Source organism: Polyodon spathula, chromosome 16, assembly GCF_017654505.1.
Source record: "Polyodon spathula isolate WHYD16114869_AA chromosome 16, ASM1765450v1, whole genome shotgun sequence".
Classification (NCBI taxonomy): domain Eukaryota; kingdom Metazoa; phylum Chordata; class Actinopteri; order Acipenseriformes; family Polyodontidae; genus Polyodon; species Polyodon spathula.
In genome coordinates, this window is record NC_054549.1 from 7,714,307 (window position 1) to 7,739,323 (window position 25,017).

At 39.3% G+C, this 25,017-nt stretch overlaps 1 protein-coding gene across 1 annotated transcript; it reads right to left on the minus strand.

Moving 5' to 3' along the window:
- Positions 1-5,303: 5,303 nt before the first annotated feature.
- On the minus strand, positions 5,304-25,009 carry LOC121328912 (centrosomal protein of 104 kDa-like). Its single transcript, XM_041274057.1, has 23 exons — positions 24,956-25,009; positions 24,574-24,675; positions 23,894-24,020; positions 23,471-23,644; positions 23,109-23,247; positions 22,409-22,468; positions 21,082-21,158; positions 20,687-20,855; positions 20,377-20,532; positions 19,874-20,086; positions 19,371-19,574; positions 18,802-18,969; positions 16,973-17,146; positions 15,386-15,562; positions 12,976-13,182; positions 12,526-12,639; positions 12,369-12,405; positions 11,172-11,247; positions 10,475-10,583; positions 10,116-10,254; positions 9,445-9,512; positions 6,296-6,377; positions 5,304-5,501 (listed from the first exon to the last, which is right to left on the minus strand). Exons 3-23 carry the CDS (start codon positions 24,004-24,006, stop codon positions 5,374-5,376), a joined length of 2,784 nt encoding a protein of 927 aa, XP_041129991.1. The 5' UTR covers positions 24,007-24,020; positions 24,574-24,675; positions 24,956-25,009; the 3' UTR covers positions 5,304-5,373.
- Between the last annotated feature and the right edge of the window lie 8 nt (positions 25,010-25,017).

Here is a 25,017-nt window from a genome sequence, read left to right on the forward strand (position 1 = left end):
AAAAAAAAAAAAAAAACTACCTTTTCCATCTAGTGCACAAAAAAGGTAATATTAAACAACACACCTCAAAATTTTGTTTGTGGGAAAGTAAAACTGAGCACGACATCGGACACTGCAGCAGCCTGGGAATTCTGACAGTCTTTTTAACAAAACCGTGGCAACAATTTATTTTTTTTTTTTTTTTTGTCCTGGGTAGTAAATGGCTATTACAGTATAATCGTAAATCTCGAAAAACTACCCACTTCTAAATCTTTTGTAGTCATTTTTGTATTACTTTAGTATAAATACATGTTAATTTGGATTCATATGTTGTTTTTTTCTGACTTTATGTGAACGAAAAACACACATTTGCCCATTTTCCCATTGGAAATAGTGATATTTTGAAATATCACTGTCCTGGTCACAAGAGCAAAGTTTGTGGGGAATAATAGCCATTTTCAATACTTTTGAGGCATAAGCAATTAGGAAATAACACTTACTGCCCAGGAACAAAAACTGTGTTACATAGTGTAATCGACCTCTCAGTCTGTTTCTTTGACTGCTGTCATGCAGCCATTGCCCAATTACGCACTCTCTTAATATTTAATGAGACTGTGGTTCACAGAGATAGATCGTGCAACATGAAACGGGACTATTCATTATTCAACGTGAAGATCGTTTCTTTTTAGGTTAGGAGGAAGTCGGGTGCAGTGCAAGTCAGCTTCATCCACACTAATGCATGATGAAAGTCTTGAAAAATACATGCTTTAGCCAAGCTTCAAACTGATACTCAAGCCTTTTCCACCGTACAAGCAGCTAAGCAAATTTCGACTTTTGAGATCTCACGGAAAGTAACCAAAAAATGATTGGTTTAGTCATTGACGGCTTACAACACAAAATGGCATTTTAAAATAAAAATGAATAAAAAATATATATTTTTGACGATAAAGCTTTGTTGTACGTTTGCTAGATAAGAACTAACTAGGGCCCGTAAAACCAGCCGAAAAAACGCATTTTCTTATTTATTTATTTTTATTTTATTTTACTGCCGGTCGGGCCTTTCCCGTTTTTTGGACACTTTTGCTAGACAACTCTCGGGACATACCTGCAAATGCAAGAAAGTGTCATGCAATCCCCTAAAATAAATAAATACATAAATGCAATAACAATGCAAGCGTCATAATATGACAAGGGGACAGTTAAGAAAAAACAAATTGAATTGTGAGGTTGTGATGGTGCTGGACCCGTATACTTTTTTTGCAGATTAAAACAGAATGACACCCTACCAATACGAAAGAGCCTGAGGTTCAAATGAACTGTATTTCGAGAAGATACAGACAGTGCTGGGAAGGGCTGATAGAACAGGGTCAAAACAGGATGAGGGGCTTTGATGTGGTGTCACTATGAAGTGTTGTTTTTTTGTCTTTAGATTTTGAAATCTGACATATATTTCATAGCCAAAACTGCTGTGTGAAGTGGTAAGCTACCTCCACTTAATTCAGAGAAGAGTTTTGCCAATTATTTGATTGGCATCTTATTTGATTCCGTTTGAGGTATTCAGAGATGCAGTGCATTTAAAACGAACACATTCTGAAGCTTTTTATTCTGAAGTTTTGCAATAGCAGCAAGCAGATCAGAATAATTGGCACACCCAAACTTTTTTTTAGCATACAGGAAAACCTAACCAAACTGTCGGGTGGCATGTCCTCTTTGAAGAACCTACCACAATACCAATACTTACATCAGTTGTCAGGAATAGGGTTTGGTTTGGAAGTGAAAAACTTTTTCATTAACCTATCGCGATACCAATGACCTGCAATTTTACAGGCAAGTACACATTTTGAGGAGGAAAAAAAAAAGTGTTTTTTAAGGTAACTGTCAAGGGCTAAGAAAGTCAGCTTTTCATAGAGAAGCGTTAGAAGTTGACCAGTTTCCAGCTGGAATGGGCGCTGTTTACACAACTTCCTTTAGAGCTTACAAACCCCTATTCATGACTCCCTCTTCCCCGGGGTACGACCACAGGCAAGAGAAATAGCCTAGGGAGTTTTTAACAGTATTTAACCGCTAGCATGCACTCCCTCAAGATAAAAAAAAAGAGACAGACATTACTACTGTGGGGCAGCAGTTTACCTGTTCTGGATCACCAGTGAGAAACTGGCATTTATTCCCCTCTGTTTATGGTTTATAGCTGGTAGCTCCTCAATCCCAGAAGGGAGAAATAAAGTGGGATTGTTTCTTTTATTTGCCTTGCTGATGGGTTAAGAACACCCTGCATGCTCCCCCCCAGTGGCTGGGTTAGTAAACGGATGAATCGCGCTAGCTGAAGGTTTGATTCTGAAATATAATAGAATCACGTTTAAAAACGGCATGGCAGTAGAGTGGCTGAACGAAGAGTCATGCAGTTTGTAGAGTTGTTCAAATGTGGAATGGAATTGTCAGTATTTAAAGAGTGTAAAATATGAGTTTGTTCTACTGTTGCACCCAACCCCACAGTGCCAAGATAAAATGGCAGACAATACCATAAAGTGGACTTTAGAAGCAAGAACTAAACAAGTGTGATTCAAGGACTTCACACACAAAGCATTGTTCTGCAAATCCCTTGTGCGAGGCACGCATCCCTTACATGAGCCAGACATTTTTTTGTGCAAGCCAACCCTTCATTATCCCTTGCCTTAAGCTTGCAATTATGATCTGGCTTGCTCCTAACATGATCCATTAGTTTTTATTTGAGACAATGGAATAAAGAAAGGATTTTACTAAAATTATTTAATGTAAAAAAGAGCTCCACAGAGAGTGATTGCCATGTATAGACTGGGCTTCCAAGCTGAGGCAACAATTACTGTTTCAAAAGAATCATACAGAGAAGTCACATTATCAGAGTAGGAATGGTTATGGGATACTGCAAGAGGAGAGATGATGCCACGCCATTTACTTATACTCACATCAGTTAGCAAGGATCACAAAAGTAAAAGTATTTTTTCCCCTTTTATTTCACATTTTGATTCACTAAAATTGTTTACAGCAAAAAAAAAAAAAAAAAAAAAAAAATCAAGTGAAAGATTTGACACTTTTTCTGTAGTTTGGGTTACTATTTTAGTTGTTTGTTTTTGTGGTTCAGCAAACATTTAAAGTGCAAAAGAAGAGACTTATTTTTTTTAAAAAATTGCTCATGTCTAAGATAAATAGTAGTCAAGAAGCATACACACTGTAATACACTAAAAAAACAAACAAAAAAATCATCAAATCGCTAAAAAATATCACATTCTGCTTGCATTTCTCCAATCTTTAAATATCCCACTGACTCACACCAATACAACACATAGATACCTTCTGAAACACACCCCATCAGCAGATGGTACATGCTGCTCTGTCACATGCAATAGATTGGTTCTGGTCAGGATTTAAGGTGGGTTGCTAGCTACTTTTTCACACATCATCCTCATATGTAAGATTAAACCATGCAGTTTCAAATCTGAACCTTCTTATAAGTGCAATTTCACAATGCATGTGTGATTTGATGTACAAGTAATTAGAAGTCAGAACATTTCAGCAACAAGACATTACAACATCATCAGCAAAAAAACAAAACAAACAAAAAAAAAAAAAAAACACAATTCATACAACATATCTTAATAAAACACTCGATACAAAATAAAATCCAGTATAAACCAATAGAAAAACAAAAAGAACCAAATTTAGATATAGATTTAAAAAAACACACAAATAGACTAATAAAATTTGATAAAATCACAAATAAACAAAAAACACTAAAAACTTTGGGATATTTTATACTGCTATTTACTTCTCAACCAAACCAAACCAATAACTTGCATGTGTGGAGTTACTGAGCATTCGGTTTATGACCCTGCTCTTTCACGTCTTGTACTGCAGGTAAGTCTTTCCTGGTCCTGGCTTATATCCAACTACAAACACTGTACAGATTATAACCGCCCTGTAGCTTTGCATTATTGTAGGGATTCTGTAATATTGTTAACAAGAAGTGTATCCAACTAGGAAACTACATTTTCAAAATAAGTCTTTCACTGAGCAAACTTAGACTTATAATCGAGTGCCCCAGGGTTTTGATGGCTGGCAAGAGCAGGCTAACATATTGACAGGTTTTCCTATAATCAAGACGAGAGCTCTGCAATGTTCCGAATATCTGGATTTAGAGATTTAGAAAAAGGGAGAAATCACGAACGATAAAACAAGGAGGTTTTGGATCCAGTGTTGACAAAGGAACAGAATGATCGGGTATTGCTTTGCTCTAGACACAAAGAGAGTTAATCACTGATCCCAGGAGATCAAATCGCTGTTCATCAGGTTTCAGCAGGAGCTCCTCCACATTCCTCAGCCCCTTCACAATACTAGGGACTCTTCACTGCTTTCTATGTAACTCAAGGGAATGTTTTTACATTAATCTGTACGGTTAACAGAAAAGACTTCCTTACTGGGATTTATGGAAAAACGCAAATGCATGCATAGAAACCATGAAAACTGCACAAACTGCATCTAAACATTATATGGTCACTGTCAATAAGACTCACTAAAGGACTTATTATAATTCTGGATATTTATGTTGTACTATTACAAGCAATGTAAAATACAATATTATTAAGAATTCCCTTTACCTTAACAGTCTGTTCAAGTTTTTAGTAGTTTGCTCATGAATAAATGACTGTCACTTTTCTATGATTAAAATGTATAGCACTTTTTACAGTATAAGGCATGTTTGGCAGAAAAACCCCAGTGTTTCAATGAAGCAGGTTAAACTTACATCAATAGGCAAATCGTAAAGATGTGAAGGTGATTTTAAAACTGAACATTTATGTACTTGTCTTTTCAACTAGTGTGCATAAGATTTGAAGGCTGCCTAATACCTCCTGTTATTGTAACTTTTATATCAGTATTGCTTCTTAGAGTCGAAATTGACTGTCCATTTAGTCAATATTTTAAAGGTTTTGCGCAGCGTACATACTGTAGTGTTTGTACTTATCTATAAATATATATATATATATATATATATATATATATATATATATATATATATATATATATATATACACACAATATATAAAAAAAATAGAATATCTATTTGTAATAAGAAAATAGCACAGCATCTACAGCAGCAGAATACAGAAGAACGTCAGAAAAGAAGCAAGAAGTCTACACTCTCTTGCAGGGATCACAAAAGGCACCAATTGTAAGAAACTGCGAAGCATTCCTATAAACAGACTCTACAGACACAATGCCGTACAAATGGGTTCTTATGAATCAATATATTGTAAAGGGAAAACTGTATCAAACGAGGTCTTTCTGCATACTGCATCATCCTAGGAAGAACTAAAATGCACGTTGTCTGCGCTGTGTGGCGAGGGTATGAGCCGCACGGGGTCATCGCTTGGCCGGGGTCCTGCTGCTTGTTTTGTTGAGTCCGGTTTTAGGGGCTGGGATCTTGGTCACAATAGACGGGGATCGACCCTTCACCCCTGGTTTTGTCACAGACAGACCTCCCATCTTTCCTGGTAAAAAAAAAACCAAACACGATTTCTTTGTGTGTGTTTCTCAGTCCCTGCAGACCTCCTTAGCAGGTACTGCATGTACTACTCTGAGTGGTACTTGCTGAGAGGCTAGGGCTGAAGTAGCTTCAACACTCCCTGACAAATCACACTGGCTATTATTTCCTCCCCTTTGGAAGGGGTTTGTAATCCATTTCATGGTAAGGAGAGTCGTCCCCCCACCCCACTTGATCGCTGAGCTTAATCTCACCATTGTGTGAAGAACTTGAGGATTACAAAACTGGCTTCTGATTGTAGGTTTTTTTTTTTTTTTTTTTTTTTTTTTTAACAACGTTCCTTGTAGTTATGCAAATCAGGCAGCCTTTTTAATTTAATGAAAAGTGAGAATAGACTCAGTTTAAGTTCTTGCAGACAAAAATAAAAACCTGCTTGAATTAAAAGCACGCCCTCACTCACACAAACTCTGTTCAAGGAAGTTTCACCGAAATCTGGATGATAAATTAAACAAAATATACCAGTACATTTTAAAAAGGTCTATTTTTGGCTTTCCACTTTCGTCATCGTGCTATTATTGCTCATAACTATTTTCCCCAGGACCTCCTTATACACAAGATGTTTAATCATAATGGGGCTTGTGGAGTTCATCTTGGGTGGGGACACTTAAATAAACAAAGTTCATAAGCCTACAAAGCCAGTGATCTGGGAACAAGTTCAGTTCCGTGGTCTACACGCCTGCCTGTTTACTCTGGTCCTTTCCTACGTTAGATCTGTTTGGCGCTTGGCGATGAATACATTACCTTGCTGCACCTGCTGTGTTCTCTGCATCCTGCGCTGGTTCATTTTACAGCTTTCCTTCCCCATCAGGTGAGATTTCCAGGACTGCGGATACAGAACAAGGCAGCTCACTGTTACAGTATAATCCCTCACTCCAGCTGCACACCTATACCAGCTTCCTCCAGAAGCAGAGAGCTCCAGTGAAACACACAGCAGCCACTGGGATCGTCTAGCCTAGTGGATTTCAATAACCCCAGGCTCCAGAACACATACAGACACACACGGGTCACACGTTTGTAAGGGATGTTAGAAATGAGAAAACAGTTTGTCTGAACTCTATAGAGTTTGAGAAATTGCCCTGCTAAAACTGAAGAAAAAATGTATGCATTACAAAATAAATACACAGATAGGAAACTTAACATGGTACAGCTATGCACGCAGTGACTGAATGGGGTATGGGTATGTACAAGGTAAATGGTGCGATAAAGCAAGAACAAAGTTCACATATCCAAAGAAACACAATTAGGACTGAAAGTGGACGGTCCTGGGCAGGTAGGCACTGACCGATTTAACAGTTGAAAATCAATAGGCAATACCGACAGTGCATTTAAATACCATCAGCTCAATCAATGACAAGCAGACACCTGGTTAAACCTGTCGCGTGAAGCAGAGTGGAAACAAATACTGACATACAGTAAACACTAAATACATTAAAAGAAAAATCTCTTGGATTAAGCTACCACTACAGAAATGGAATACTATCTGCTGCAAGACTGATACTGCCATATAAAAAGAGAAAGCAACCAGAGAGGACAAGAAAGAAGTTTTCAAAGGGAGTCCGGGTCCCTGCTTCTGTATGGATAAATTAACAAGTCTGGCCCCGTACTTCACTGACCACATTTCAGAAACCCACACACACATGTACAAGCTAGAGCCAAACTACTTGCATTTCATTTCTTCTCCTTTGCTCTGCAACACACACAGAGTCACACCACTTCCTAACCAGATATAACGCGAACTGGACATACTGTGTGTGGGTTAATTTATTATAACGTGTATCAACAGAGCAGACAGAAACGGTTTGCGGTGGGTGTCCTGTTTCTGCTCACACTCTAGCCAGCGAGTTAACTTTCTTTGTGCATACAAGCAAAAGAGTGCTTCTTAGATCCAAGCTAGCACTTTGAATAGGAATTTTAAGAAATCCCCCAATGGCATTTCTAAGTCAGCACAGGAGCCTATTGCATAAAGACATTTTTAAATCCTCTATAGTTTAGGAGAATCTACGCATTTCCTTTAGAGGGAATCTTTAAATTTTTTTAAGATAGTCAATAGCACAATTCCATTTAAATTTTTTTTTAAAAAGCCACCTTGAAATAAGAGACACCATATTCGTACATAATACAACTTTGATTCCTTTATGGTAGACTTTGTCACATGGGTATTACTTCCTGCACTTGCATTGTTGGGTTAAAAGACAGGAAGACAACAAGCAGACGAAACAAAACCGAAGAAGGTTCTGGTATACACAGTGTGCGGCTTTGCTGAAAAGATCTCTCTGGACATTCAAGGAATATCTATTCCATTATTTCTGAACAAAAGCAGCGAAAACACACCGTGATTAAGTATAATTTTCTTTCTTTGTGAAAGTGCTTTATTAATAAAACATCAGGAATAAAAGAAAATACTGTTAACTCTAGCTGAGTAATGGTTTTTAATACTGTACCCAAAACTATAATTTAGAATATACTGAAAATCTTGCTTACCCAAATTCTTTCCACACACAGTGTCCACCTCAATGATTTCACTAAAAAAATGTTTGTGTGGCCCCATAAAAAATACATTGAGGCAACAGACGTGTAACTTCCCTTCTGTTTTCTCTGAACAGAACAGACCTGAAAAGGCTCTTCAGCACAGCACCTGCACGTATGTATTATGCATCATGCTATTGCATTTCAGCATTCAGCTGGCGTCAAAGCACAGTGGGGGGCCTTTTGTCTAGCAGCAAACAATATGCCTCATTTTCCTGCTACACTTTTCCCAGGCCCTTTACTGCAATTCCCTTTCTTTTTGCTGTAAATGCTTTCAGAATGAAATAAAAACATAAATAACTGCACTTTAATGCGGATTTAAAGTACAGCCCTGTAAATTTATGTAAACACAATTTTGCATCAATTTGTTACTTTCACATATAAAACATAAATAATCCTATCATTGATCTAACTATTTTTGAGAACTAACATATTATTTATTGAAATGCTCCTATCCTAGCGACAGGTAAAATGGCTTGCCATTTACAAAGATTACATTTGACAATAATAGGGCTAAACAGTGCTATTTAATCTGCTGATCTTTGCTATGTATTAACCTGTATTTATTTCTAAACATGTTACGAGTCCAATGCACTAACCCCACCAGCACTAAGATAACTGAACACTGATGATCTCAGAAGGAGGAAGTCTGGTATCGAAGGAGGTAATGTATCGGATTAGTAACCCGGCAACAGGATAAAGACTGGCATGACTGGCACCAGCGAAACCCCAGCAAGATACGTTGGAAACATCTTCCAAAAAAAAATAAAGAAAACTTGAACCTGGGTTTCTGGATTTCCCTTCGGTCTGACAGTAAAACAATGATCTATCCATAAAAGCACAGCCAGAAACAAAGTGGAGCTGATGAACGTTTATGGTGGACTAGCCCTGTAAATATCCAATGACCGTTCTCAAAGGCGGGGTGGAAAGACAAGGGGCAATAGAAACGCTGGAGCCGAGACAGCATTCAGTCTCTTGTAGGGCAGTTACAAGCACAATACGCTCTGCATGTAGACTCAGTACAGCATGTCGCTGGGCTCACAGGACAGGTTACACTTCAGAGATTTGTGTTCTTCCCCATAAGGGTGAGATCTTCTGCATGGTGAGCACCTGCATCAGTTCAACTTCCACTCTGGGGAAAACCCTAACTTGTCAATAGGGAACCTCAAACAAAACAGCCTGCTCATACAGCAAGCAAACTGCCATATAAGGAGAGAAGTGCGCACCACGTACTAACCTTTTAAAGATGACTCATTTTCAAATAAATAGCATTCATTAAAAAATAAACACCCAAACTTTCTTGACGTTACGACATTTTTCCAAAAATGCAGAATGGCTATGGAGCTGCAAAAGACTCCCCTCACCTCTTCTCCTGGTGCGAAGTTCTCGTGGCACAACGGGCAGTGGTTGGCTACTTTATCCGACTTTGCAGCTACAAATAAAAGTGAAAAATGTTACGAAAAGAAGAGAAGAAAAAGCACTGAACTTCATGGATGTCATGATCCCTGGATCAGGTAATTAAAACAGAGGAAACAGCATGACAATGTGCAGTAAAAGAAACTTAGTAAGTCCCCATACTGGGAACCAGGCCACCCTGATATTGTCATGGTTACTTCAGAATAGCCCTGCAGTCACAGTCCTTTCAGAAGACAATATAGCTGTCAATTATTTAAACAGATTGAACAATGCCGTCTCCTGAGCAAGGTTACACCACATGACTGGTATCCATCTCTCTGGTTCACAGATTCAGTAAATACTAGGTTAATGTATTCTCTGTCTGGCCAATGGGTTGATGTATAGCATGGAGAAAGGATTGCCTGTCTGCATGCTTTACAAATGTGCTCTGATCAACATCCAACAAACACTACACGATTCTAGAAAGATAGCGCTGAATGCACAAGAACGAAACACTTAATATAAAAAATAATAATATTCATTCTGTATTCCTCTAATGTGCATTGCAGTCCTGCAAACGACACCCTAAGCTAACTCCCTGTTCTAAATAGCGAACACGCTGGCTTCAGTCAATACTTACGGGTACATGCTTTAGCTCTGACGTGTTCAGTCAGCTCTTGTTTGGGAATGGCTTCAGTGCAGCGCGGACACTTCCCAAAGCTGTCCTTCTTATCACACTCTGTCAGTAAGTGATCCATCAGGCTGGCTATCTCCACTACCTGAAACAAATCCCAAGATTAAATGTGCAGATTCTGCAATCACATCAGTGTTCTTGAAATCAGCCAGATACAGTCTGTATGTACACAGTACTATCAGTAACCATTAGTAATAACTAGTGATACAAAATCCAATGCAATCCTTAGGTTACTTAGAAAAGAACAGAAAGCAAAAGGAATGGAAATGGAATGAAATGCACATCTGTGGCGTGGACACTTGTACCTGTCTGCAGTGTTCACAGCGCCTCAGCATGGGACAGTTCTTCCAGTAATGAAGATCCAAGCCTTCCTCATTAAACGAGTCATCTCTCTCTCCACAAAATATACACAGGCTGAAATGAAAAGGCACTCTTTGTTATTTCTGTGCAACAAAAACCTTGCCAGAAACCACATCGATGTGTACAACTTGAGGGGCTTGATTTTAAATTGAGTGCAGTGTCCCCGCTCTGCACCACCCCCCCGCCCGTTTATTTTCTGTAACCTTCAAACTAATTGGATGTTACAAAACCAGCAGCAAAGGAAAAACAAACTCAGTTGCTGGTAGGAGAAACTAAAATATTGGCTTGAGTAGTTCTCTTGCAAGTTAAAAAACTGTGTTATAGGAAGGAATTGGGGACAGAATAAAGCAGTACTACAGTACTAAGGGTTGTACACTTTTTCTGATTAAAAACACGCAACCACAGCTGATAAAGATAGCTCTCCAGCTCTCAGAGCGATTGAGAGTTAGCATTACTCATTTCTCAAAACTGCCATTTTGGACATCTGAATTATCTTTTTCCATTAAAAGGACACTGTAATTGACCACTGACTAATGCCTGCTAAGTATCCCAAGGCACATTTTCCACTTTTGTCCCCAGTTAGCTCCATCTGATCTCATTTTGTCTCAGATATTTTAAACACTTGAAGAAAGATGTACTTACTTATCTAAATAATTTGCAATGGAAGACTGGTCATCCCCAATGTCAGGGGGTGGGACAAGAGGGGCCTTCTTCCCCGCTGGACAACAAATACAAGATATTTTAACTGTCGTAGCATGCACTTCATTAATAAAACAGCTGAGATTATGAGAAAGCATTAGAAAAGGATTGCAGGAGTGTAAATGGGTAAAGTAGGTTTGGTTTTTACAGATCCAGCTGCCACAAGGTTCACTTAATCATGCACAGTGCTTATTCTACACATTGGTTTTCCCTAACGTATAGAACAACGATGAAACAAGTCATGTCAATAACATACAAGCTCCAGTTTAGTTTAGGGATCCGATATAAGCGATTACAAATAATCTATAAACATGTTCTCAATGATGCTATTAAACAGTCTGGCTGTCTTTATATGTCTGTCTCACTAATTGTATGGGGCTGATTTGTTTTTGCAATATTTATTATGCACTTTTGCCATTGTTTTTGCTATTGTTTATGACCACTTATAACGGATCTCTAAACTAAAGTTTTATTCAAACTCCTTAGTAACAGTATCATGAAAAAATAGTTCACAACAACAACCCACCATATCCATAGTGTCTAGACCAGCATGTCATAACAAATGATATTAATTAGTTTAACCAATATGCTTGGCTAATGATCCAAGTACTAAACTGTAAATAGGGAGGAACTAAAAAAATGAAGCGAAACTCCTGTGTGCATCCTGTGTGTTCCATACAAGGTGAAATAGTTTTTTTTGGTTTTGACAAATCAGTACGGATGGACACAAAATCATTAAAAATACTACTAAACTTAACAGCATTAAAAGTAAAGCCTTTTTTAAAAATGAGCGTTTCTTTATGACAGGATATGAAAGCCGTGCAGTCAGCATTATACGAACCAATCAGAGTTCATGAACTGCCACATGATCGCCTATGTCTACAGAAGTCGTTCAAGAGGTTGCTTGGAAAGTACAGCCCGACTCGCTCTACTTCAAGCAACTGGTTGCGCAAATGCTCACAACTAGTTGCAGGTACGTGCAAATGTAAGCAACTCGGTTGCATGCAAGCAAGTTGCACAACAGATTGCTCAGTTGTGGACCCAGCTTTACAGATCTGTAGAGTCTATAAAATTAGTCTGGTTTGGTGTTTCTGTAAAACAGCACACCTGCAATTTATCGCCAGGGTCTTGTAGACTCACCTGCTTTAGCGGGTTTGTGGGTGTCCCGCTCCTTGCCCTAAAAGTAAAGAGAAAGGAAAACAAGTATGAATCTCAGCACAGTACCCACCCCTGGCACATAGCCCAGGCTACACTCTGAATAAGTCTGTAGCCACAGTAGATTACTCATTACGCACACCTTGCTCGCTTGCCCTGACTGGATCTCCTTCAGGGATGCCAGCTGTTCCTGAAGGACTCGAATCTCCTCTTTCTTCCGTTTCTCTGCCTCCTGTGTGGCAGCCTTCTTCTGAGTCTAATGGAGACAGAGGGAGCATGTGAAGCATGTTAACTGCCTGAAAGCCCAGGGCACCCCACGATGACAACAGTAAACCGAAAGACAATAAGGACAACACATCACGGGTGTAGGCACATTGAAACTACAGCAGCATAACGTCACTGCAATTAGAGGTCTTTTCATTGCACCTACGTAAGCGTGGTGCAGTGACATCAGTGTCGGATATAACTGCACCCACGGATTTAGAACGGTGCAAGACCTTTTAAATAAATATTGGTTAAGCACGGGGAGTTGATGCAGGCATGCATATCTCAGCAAGGCAACTGTTTAACCTTGCTCCTCCCGACTACTCACTTTCGCCTGCGTCTCAGTCGGTCGACCGTCTATCTTTGCAAACCCATCGAACATGTTTTTGTAGAGGATGTTTCTGCGGGTGTTGGCGTCGTCTGCAGGGAGGTATTCCAGGACAGCGCTCTTGTTTTTCCGGTACATGATCTGGATTATTCTCACCGCTGTGTCCCGCACTTCCGACGCACTGTGCTCTAGAGCCCCCACCGCAAACTAGAACAATATCGACAAGAAATTCTAGATTAATACCAGGCTCGAGCCATGTGGAGGTACCAGGATGTCTTTGACCCTTGATCTGTTCTCTTTACTAGGATAACTGTGCGAGGTAACTATGCTTGCCAGTGCTTCACTCTGCTTTTACTATGTTTTAATACACTTTAACCATTATTCAACAGCACCTGAAAACAGTTAACATTAATAAGTGCTTCATAAGATTTTTCTTAACCTCTGATCATGAATCTCAATGCGTACTTCCCTGCTGAACTAACGTGATCGAAACTATGCCACTCCAAATAGTACAGTTTAAATTGAGACTTTTTACAAGCAGATTTTTACCAATACAGTTTGCATCATCAAGTCTGATAATTTTTATCTAGCTATCTTTCTATAATTCTAATCTAAATCTTAAACTAAATTAGTAATTTACAGGGGAAAATAAATGCAATATTAAGCACTGGATATATTTTCCCCTTCATTTTGACAGACACAGCATTGGTTATTTCAGAAACTCTCTTCATTCTCGACTGTCATTATAGGAAACTCAATCACTGCTCCGAACACATTTCCCAGGTAACCAGAGAGAAATGGGAACTATTCGGCAGACGAAAGCAGTGTAAACCCGTTCCTGGACTTGAAAATGAAAAACACGTATCTGCTCTCCCCCTACACACGTTAAGGTTAAGGCTAAAACAATTAAAAGAAGACATTTCTACAACTTTTAGCAGTGAAGTTCAGCTGTGTTGTACAGCATTAGTACAAGATACAGTATGAGACAAGATTTCAGTTCCAGAGTGATTAGCAACTCTGACAGTTAAGTTCTGTCTGCAAAATCTAATTTAGAAAGTATTGAAGAGGAAATAAACAAAAAAACTATTACTATGTGATTAAACAGGTGCATCATTTACTGCATTTTAGTTTTCTAAATAAAAATCAAGAGCAAAATTAATATTCCTTATCCAAAACTCTCTCTCAAACTTAGAACTAAAATACAATTTACAAACGATATAAAAAAAAAAAAAAAAAAGTCAACTGATGTGCTATCCAATGAAAACAGGCTTGTACGGAAGGCATTATACATTTAAAGTGACAGCTAATCTCCAAGAACACAGTGTTAACAGTTGGAAAGTTTGCACATAGTTACAAGATCATGCGTGGAGAGATAGGCAAAGCTTTGTTTGCACAGTGTTAACTGAGTGCCAGTAAGGAACTGAAAATAAAGCAAAAATGCTGTGTGCATCCTGTGTGTGTGCATCCTGCCACGCTGTGCAAAGAGCACTACAGCCCAATTTGAAAGTAAAAGTATGATCCTCATTTTTGTAACTTCCAATAAGTGAATACGTTGTGTAGGCTTTTATTTTCTGTGTGTTTCATTTTCCCCGCCATCGCTGAAGCTGTACACACAATTTTGTTTAGATCAATCAAAACAAGGCAGTCAGAAGTTGAGAAACAAACATACAAAGAAGAAAACATATAAATCAGGGCACATAATTACAACAGAGTTTAGGGATGTGAAATAACCTTCTGCAAACCAATGCTTCAGACAATTGCAAAATAAAGTTTTGCATTTGGAATGAGAAAGCTACCGAGAAAGGATAACAATTTTATTACAATTCAGATGTCGGTAATTTAAAGGACAAAACAGACATTGAACAGTCATGTCAAATATAATGTAATTGTGAAGCTGACCAGCTTTGGCAAATACATTCAGCCTTCACTACACAGATTCCTGTGCCAATACCTGTAATGAAACGTTACTCTACCAAGCTCCCATCAGCATTAAATCCTAGTTCAAATCACTGGTAACAGTTACCATGCACCTAATCAAAAGCACAAGGGTCTCAGTGTTTGAATGAAGAGGGAGGGGTCATATATTTAAACAGTGAAAGTGCTGCTACACAGCTGCTCTCAGTGGTCCATGGGCCAGACTGGGATTGACACAAACCGTCTGGTTTAAAGACTTCAATTAACGCTTGTCTTGTACTTAGTAATGTTCACTTGCTGTGAAATACATGTTGGTTGGGTCACTCACACTCTCACCGTCAGCATGTCATACAGGTTCTGGGTTTTGCCTAAACCATGTAGTGTAATCCATGACAAAAGGGCTACACACATTCAACCTCAGAAGAGAAAGTACACACAGCTGCTGTTTGGGGAGCAACACAACATTGCATGGAATGGCCTACCCTTATGTCCTTACCCGCATGACGTTGTCCATGGTGAAGCCGGAGTTGTCAGTGCCCAGGTCTTTCAGCAGGCGCTCCAGCAGCTCCAGCTGGCTCAAGGCTAGCCGAGCCAGGGTACTGGGTTTCAGAGGCTTTACCAGCTCCGCAGGGATGGCCTGTAGTGGCATGACCTCTTTAAACAGTGCCATCTCCTGGAGAAGAATGGAAAGTTCATGCATGCAATCTCTGGTACTAAATTCATCTTCTACTCCAGTTCAGGATCCTGCTGTAACCAAGTCCCTGAACATAGCATTTGGAAAAGTGGCAAACTGTGGGGAGGATATGTAATGCTGGCAACCTTTGTGGAAAGAAATGACGACATGTATTAATCTGATTTTTCCTTTTAGTTTTGTTTAGCTTCTTGCATCTCGACTCCACTCTCCTTAAACTTGGAGAATACATTACACAAGCTTTTTTCTTATTTTTTTTTAAAACCTGGATTGCCAAATAATGACTCAGTTGCATAAAGTTTATTTGCTTATAAACTTTAATGAGGTAATAGCTTACCTACTGTGAGGGGAAATTGAGAACAGCACTGCATGACTCCAGGCAGCTTTCTTAAAGACTTCATACATTTGGAAAAATTACGGCTTCATTTTTATAACAAAAAATATCTGTTCATTCTAGCCTGCTGTTACTGGTGTTAATTTGTAATGACTGTAATTGTTTAAACACTGGCAATTCTGCTGGAATAAATCCACAGCAAGTCATAATTGTAGTGTTGTGTTTGACACATGGGCTCTTTTGAAGCAAGCGCAAAGGCAAAGTTTTTTCTTATGGTTTATATCTAGAAATATTCAACTCTGATTACAAATCATACCCAGTCACTCTGTTTTTTTGTGTTTGTTTTAGGACGGCTTCAGTTCTGAAGACAAACTAATGCATAATAAACCAGATTCGCATTTAGAAAAGTAGGATAACTTAGCCAAGACAGACCCTCATTTCCATCAGTGTAGGGAGGGACTCCCAGAGGATGCTGTAATGCACACGCACACACTGCAAGATTGTTCTCTGATGGAAAACACTGAGGTGGCACTTAACAGCTGCAGTGGCTAGCTTGACCCGCCTGCTGCCAGCACACTACAGCACGGGTATTGGAATCAAATGGCAGGCACCTCCGTGTTAGTGGAAAACATCCAAGGAGCTCCAAGACTCCAAAGTGGTGGCAGCGCATTCAATTAACAGAATCTTTCCAAGACACAGGGAGATTATATTTAATATATATATATATATATATTATATATATATATATATATATATATATATATATATATATATATATATATATATAATATATATATATATATATATATATATATATATATATATATATATACATACACACACACTGAAATGTTAAGGCACATGTCTGATGGGGGATAAGCTGATTTAAGTTTGCAAACAAATACAAAAGCAAGTACACTATAAAACAGGTAAGGGCATAGTTGACATAAAAGTAACAAAAATAACAACTAATAACACCAGCCTCAATAGCCCATCTTAAAAGGTAGGTGGCACATCAGACTACTATTGCAAATGAGAGTTCCTGCAAACTTCCGTACCCTGATGAAATCTGTAGCCACAACGCGAAGCCGGGTGGTAGAGTCTCCAGTTTTAGCAATCAGGTAGGGTAGGCTCATTTCCACACAGTGACTGGTCTCCACTTTACCCAGTTTGTGTTTAGGAATGTACTGGGTAATTATCATCTTCAAAAGCTTCAGAGAGGCTTGGAATACCTACGAAGACAACACAGTGCTTTGGTGAAAAAATCTCTTATGTAAACTTTGCCTAAAACTTCCCACTGCTGCATCAATTATTCTATCCGAAGAGTGATTTGGTTGGTTTGTTGCTGTCAGTCAGAACTGTACAAAAAGACAGCTTTTGCTGGAATTATCTGAATGAAAGTATACTGCTGTATCTGCAAGGGTTATTCCTGGACAACCATCTTAATTCATTTAAAAAAGAAGCAATGTAGTAATTAATGAACATGCTGCAGAAGTAATCCAATCAGCCCACATAAAAGATCCCATTTCAGATGCTTTTATAGTTTTACACCCCAGTGGGGCATTTGAAGTACAATAGGATGAAGTGAGTTGAACTCAGTTTACAAATTCATTCAGTTGCTGAACACAGAAATGCAGCCCCCCCCCCCCCCCCCTTCTCTTAGTGACTGTAGCTGTCATTTTAAATTAAAAAGCTGAGCTGTAATTAAAACTGATTACATTCCTCAGTTTTATAAAGACACCAGATACAGTGAATCCGATGGGTGTCTCTTGTTATCGCAAGTAAGCCTCTTCATTACTGATGTTACAAAAATAGATTTAATTTAAAACAGCAGAATATTTCGTAAGCCCTCTGGGAATGTCCCTAGCACTGTGAATGCATTGTTGCTCAAACTGCCTGTAAATTAAGTCTAACAGCTTCATTTCAAGCCACGGTTTGAATGGTCATCTGAGGAATTCTCTCCTCAACTGCATCAGCTAATTAATCAATAGCGCTGACAGGAGTACAATAACAAAACAAACACTTCAGACAGGGGACTAAACATGGTCTTTATCTGAGGGGCTGGCTGTTTCTAAATGAGAGCTGAGGCCGTATTTATAAGGATTAATAACAGCGAACTGAGGTCTGGCTTTGTGAGGAGCGAAGACTGACATGAATAACACACATCTGTGATGGAAAAAAGTATTTTACATTACAAAGGCCTACCTTTAATGAAAGCCAATGGCAAAAAACACCCAACCCTCTGTGCATCCCTCTAAAAAGCTCTGCTGACCGGACAGCAACTAATTTCTATCAAACACCAAACACGTGTGGCTATCCATGTAAGGGCTAAACAATGATGTTGAAATCGGTAAAAAATAATTCACTGTTTTGTGTGCTGTCGACTGTGGATTCTTTTCTTACCGACTCAACACTTTGAGATGTTTATGCCACTTAAATGACTTCGTCCTACCTGTTTGATAATGAGATTCAGTGGATTGTTAATTTAGTAATTGGATTTGTTTTTTGCTCTTTTGTTACGCTTAGTTCCAACAGTTTTAATGTTTGTGCGAGGGCTACGTTTTAGACGTAGAACATGAAAGTGGCATCAGAGCAGTTTTAATTTTAGTTCACAGACAGAACTCATGGAGAGCGGACAGCTGCCTGTGTGCAGTGCTGCTGCCAAGTGCGTATTTCTTTAAAGAAAGACCTGCAGAAAGGGTGACTTGTTTCGTACCCGGTTTATTTTGATCTTCTTTGCAAATGTTCAATGAAAAGATCGCATCCCTGTGCTGAAACTAAATTCTGCTGTTCTGGAGATTCCTGCTTGCCTGTCTGACCTATTAAATTGACCTTGTTACTTCAGCATTCAAAGGATAAGCAAAACAGAAATACCCCCGTTACTCACAGATGCAACCTTGTCCACAAGGGCTTTCCGTACAAGAAAGACAGCAGCTCGCATCATGGTCTTCAGGTCATCTTTGGAAGTTCCAGCTGGGACCTCCATCAGCTTCTTATAGACTGCCAGCAGGGCATCCTCCCGGTAAGACCAGGTCTTAGAGTAGGCTCCTGCAACCTGAAACATTATAGATAAGACTGTCAAGCTTGTAATAAAAATATAGCACTTGAAGCTACTGGTCCCAAGAAGCAAGGCATACACTGACCTACCTGAACCACAAATTGAAATATCCAAGACAGGACTCTCCTTGGAGATGGAGAGTTTAGGGAATGGAATTTACAATTCTCACAATGCTGGTTAGGCCAACGCAGGGCTATTCAGGGTCAGACTGCCGTTGAATAGAGCACCAGGCAATAAAATGGGCAAGAAAGGAACAGACTGAACCCTGCTATAATATTAAGCCTGCACTGAAGCTCTATTGCAGTCGATTGTCTTTAGTATGCGGTTTTACTCTTCTTGATAGCGTGTGGCCCAGATCTTGTCTGAAAGCAGACTCATGCCAAGTGACCCTTTCTTACCAAGCCCTCTCCGTACACTTCGATGGGGAAGCTGGCCTCCCTCACAGCCTTCTCTGTCATGGGCTCCGGCTCTCCGGTGATGCCTGTGCTCCTTGCAGTTGTGGCAGACTCTGGGGTTTCCGGCTCTGGCAGCTGGTTCTGAGTCTCTCCCATCTGTTTGCGCAGAGCAGGTAGGGGTCTCTCATCGTATGGCAGGGCATCAATCTGCACGGTAAGGCAATAGAGCAATTCAACCTCTAGCTGTCATTACTGGAGAGCAATTCCTTTCAGTCAATCTGTTATGCAAATTGAAAAGCTGAACGTGGGTTGTCTCTTATTGTATAAGAAATAGGCGCCTGGATTTTCTGCTTCCTCTTATTAAACAGGTGTAATTACAGAGTGTGATTATCACATCATATTTGGACCTTACTAAATTAAATAACTCATGCATTATTACAGCCCAGAAGGAAACAGGGCCCCGTCAATAAGAGATGCTGATGTGTTAATCTCTGTCTGTGACGCACATTGATCTTGGGTACCGGAGGTTGTGGTTGGGGAGTGGGTGGAGGGGTTGGGGTGCGCTGTGGAGGAGTAGGGTTTGGAGAGACACGCTCTGGTTCAGATTTGGGAGCTTTTTCAATGCTCTTCCCTTGTTTATGCTTTGATGACTCTTTCGGCTTCGGCTGCCGAGGACTGCTAGAGTAACCCAGTGGCTCCAAGGGGAATTCTTCAGTTCTCTGAAAACAAAAAAAAAAAAAAAAAAAAAAAAAGGAATATTTTAAAATCCCAGCAATTGAGTTATTCCAGCATATGGTTAAAAAAATATTTTGCGGATGACAGAATTGTTTTCTAAAAATAAAAAAATAAAAAATAAATTTTAATAATATGCGAGCTAGACTAACATTGCTTAACAAGCTCCATGGGTTTGGTGGACAGTTAATGTTACACTTCAAGCTACTGGTTGTAATCTGTATATCTGTCTGCACCCTTGTGATTTTAATGCAATCAGCAGCTGTGCAGTACTAACCGGACCCATATCAAGCAGGCTGTGCAGCTCAATCTCCAGATACACCTTCCGCCGATACTCGTCCATCTGCTGTTTCTTCAGTTTGGCAACATCATAGTCCTCCTTCTCAACAGCACAGCGTTTCTCCACCTCGTACCGACCCAAGCGTTCCCCAACCTGCAACGCAGCAGCCAGCGAGTTCATAAACAACGTCATCACTGACCAAAGGGTTGCAGCTGCTGGTACAACGGCCAGGAAAGAGCTTGACAGAAAGAAACATAGGCGGATGTATTTCTTTTCTTGTTTCACCATTGCACAGGCATCACAGTACCTTTTGTAAGTCAGCTATAGCCTGCTTGAGTTTCTTGGCAAGGTCGTAGCGCTCCATTCGGACTGCGTCTTGTTTTTTCTCGTCCAGCTTGCGGATTATCTGAGCCACTTCCGGGTCCTGATACATATCAAATGCCAGGTCATCCAGAGGGGATATCGAGTCCAGTTTACTGACAAGAAAAAAGCAGTTGACCCTGTAAGCTTGCCAGTCAGAGGAATGAATCATACTGTAGAACACGCATTCGACTTTGTTGCAGGACTGCTCTACATTTCCATAGAAGTTAAACAGACTCTCGGGGGGCCCGGCGCCTTCCCCAGAGGTAATCTGATTAAATACTTTGCAAATTAGCTTTCACTGCTCATTGGCTAATGACCTTTACAATACAATCCCCTTACTCTAGATAGGTTCCATCCAGAGCAGAATCCTCATGAGTGTTGTGAAGGTAATGTTCAATCAGCTGCTCTTTTGTGGGCTGCACGAAAAAAAAAAAAAACACATTTTAATATGCCACTGAAACAGATCCCCTGAAATAATACCACTGGTCCACCTTTCCTTCTGCTGAAAATATTTTGGTTACTGGATTTTACACTCGGTATACTATTTGAACAGCGCTACAGATGAGAAGTGGCTGTTGCACCCTAGTACCCAATTCTTTCACATGTTGTAGTTCAAACTCCAATGGTCCACAATCAGACCTACAATGTGGATTCAACGGGATATCTTCAGAGTTGTATTTGAAATGTTTGCAGAACTGACTAAATGACCTGTTTAAAGGACAACTAGTAAAAAATGACTTTAAAGTGTTTGTTAGTATTTGATCTACAAGAAAAGTCCCTAAAAACGGAAAGGAATACACATGAGTATCCAGAGAAGATGATTAAAACACGCTGACATTAGAAAAAAGAAAACTCCACATGGGGTGCCACACATATTAAATATCTCTCCGCAGGACAGTGCAGTAGTGTAATCCAGGAATCAATTCTTTACAGTAAAAGAAAAAGCACGTCAATAGAAGGACTTTGTAAACTGTACTTATTAAATCTGGAAAATAAAACCCACAGAAGCAATCTGCAGCTGATTCCCAAGAGCACACAAAGCAACATTATCCTTTAAATGTAATGGGGCTGAAATAGATTACACTGCAACAATGCTGACTTTGTTCACTGGAATCCCTTTCCCAATACAGAATGACCTCTTCTTCCAGCAGATATCCATCGGCACTTTCATCACATTACTCTGTTTCTTTTGCAGAAACCTTCTCCACAGTTACACAGCAGTTTCTTCAGATCGCTGCAATCCCCTTCTCAATTTCTATATCAAGATGTGACCGAAATATTCAAACACATGCTTTCTAACATGCCGAACACCACTTCAACCCGTTTTAGGAACGACTGTTTCTATAACAAGCAGCACATAGCTGGTCTGTTGTGCTATCCTTTTTCTTAAGTGAAAGGGTTTGTAAATGTATAGGCTGTTTTATGCTGTAAACATGACTTTGGTTCTGTTGGGTGAAGATTATACCTTACAGAATAAAACTGTGGGGATTTTGGCTTCTTGACTTGCACGCAAAACATCATTCTGCTTCTTGCTGTGTGCTGATAGCGCCCTCTAGGCAATTTTTTAACTGTCAGCTTTTCTTACAGCACATTATTTTTCATTTGGATTAACAGTATTAAACATATGAAGTGTTTTGATTTGAGAATATAAATTATCTAAACTTACGGTGCCCTGCATTTCGCCATCCACAGCATCTCCGAGAACATTTACTGCAACCAAAGCAACCTGGAAAATAAATCACAACTAAATAACTTTAGTAAACGAGTGTTAGAGTTTATGGTTTACATTTCCTTTACTTAAAATGTTTTACTTAAAAACAATAGCATTCATTCTTGAATCCATTCAGAGGCAGTCCCAAAAACATGTCACTAGATTTTGAAAGCTTCACGCTTACCTTTACACTTATAGTTTTTCAAACCTGTGTTATACTGCCTAACAAATATTGTTTAGTTGACCACACCCAAAGCAACAAGATACTGTGCACACCAGCAGCTGACTTAAGACTCCCAAGCTTACAAATATTTAATGATAAACAGAAATATTGCCTTTAGTTTTAAGTATCTGTGGTTATCAAAACTCAAAATAAGATGATTTAAGGCATTTGGAACCATGACATTGCTGGCACTGGCTGCTAAAACAATACAGATTTATATTTTATTTCTCCGTGATTTTACTTTGGTGTCTTATCCAGCTTCATAATTCTAATCCTGTTCAAACCGATTATTACAACTGCAAAATTCCATGATGCACACACAGTGACCATAGTAACAGATATGTGTGTTCTTAGTGTATGTGGGGCAGTGTATTAAAAGCAGTCAGTGCAAACAGGACTAAAGTCACTTTTTTAAACAGTCGTTCATCCTACCTGATTGTACAGGTTGTAGCGGTTCACATGGTTTTTATGGAAGATGAGTTTCAGGTATTGTCCCACGGCATCTACATGGACAGACTTCAATTCCCGAGCTTTAAAACCTGTCTTTTCATTGTCTGATAACGATACATACCTAGATCAAGGAAACAAACTCAGCAAAATCATTTAACAAGCATTTATTTTACCTTCAGCTTCCCCTACTCGCTTGATAAGACATTTGTGGTATTGCAAGATCTCGGTCTGTATCTCAAAATCGATATGACATCTAAAATAATGACGATTATTAAATCAGTTTTATAGACTACTGACAAGACAGCAAGTCTGAACCAAGCCTATGTGATTTTTCCAACACTTACCCAAGTCTTTGGAACCTGTCTGACTGATTGGGTGAAAAGTACTCTGGCAAGCTGTCACTGACGTAGAACTCGATTTTAGCAGAGATCATGTACTGGTGAGCCAGTAACTGGAGTTTCCGAATCCGGCAACGTTCCACCAGCTGAAGGATAATTACTTGGGGATACAAGCAAGACCTGCAGAGAGTCAGACATATTATAAATACCCCCCATTCACGGATTATTTCTGCATTACATTACCCAATTTTAACCATACTCTACTTATCTCCCTGTTTTTCAGCATTTGACAGAAAACAAAATCAACTGACAATAGCGTTAAGTTTTATTTATTTTTTAATGAAACTGAGCAGTAGGTTCATAATTGCATGCACTGATGGAATGTATCATTGCAAATAGCTTGCACTATGTCAGGTTTGCGTGTGTTACCTGGTAGATCTCCATCCATTGACAGTAGGTGCATGAACCATCAGCTCCTTGGCACTGTAGCCATCCTCATTTCCAGAGGAGCTGACCACTGCAAACCCTATCTTGTGAGGCATTCTGCAATGCTTGGCTGAAAACAAAAATAACCAGTTGTTAGAGGATATGTCCTGAGGGTTTAACCGAACGTGCACTGATTTTACTAATCTTAACAGTGCTGCACCAGGATCAGACTTTACACCTTCTACAGCACCGTGCTTGGAGACAAGACAACAAATGCATTCAGTGATATCCATGTGAAAAGCTGAAAAGATGTAGGCTGTCTGACTGGCTCATCCACTTCAAAACACAATTACACTAGAGCACGTTTGACATTTTTAGATTTCGAACGGATTCAACAAAATCCACCCTCGAAATAAGCTTTACATATTGGCACATTCTCTCACAGCCCTGCTGCACACATAGACCATTGACACTATTGCGTGAACCCCTAGGCCACAGACTGAGAACATACAGTGTTAATAAACAAACTAAGTGGGATGCAGAAATGTTACCTGAACACAATTAATTCACCATTGTGTTACTACAAATTTGAGCTCTAGTGCTAGAACGCAATGATTGCATTGGATTTTAACAAACATGTTTCATGCATATGCACAACTTTCTCCACGAGATAGCTGACCTACCTCTTCAACCACCTCTTGCCTTTTCAAAATCATTAAAAAAAAAAAATCAGGCTGCTGATCCATTCAGGCATCCATTCAAAATCGGGAAATAAAAGTCGTTTCCTAAGAAAAAATAATACAGAAATTGATCTAGACAATAGCATTTGAAATTCTATAAATCTACCATATATGGAATAAAAATATGCATTATTATTTATTTATGCATTATTATTTTTTAGGGAGGGGCAGGTTCTACTTCTAAAATCTAAATATGACAGGCAGACAACACTCGCATTCTACCTCGCTGCACGGGGTAAATTCATCTAAATTATCAATATATCTCGTTTAAAAATGGAAAGCTGCGGTAGTACAATGGTATAAGTGAAGTGTATTTTAAACTTACCATGTTTTTTCCCCCGAGATGCAATGTTGTCAAAATATAAATGTAAGTCATCCAAAAAAAAA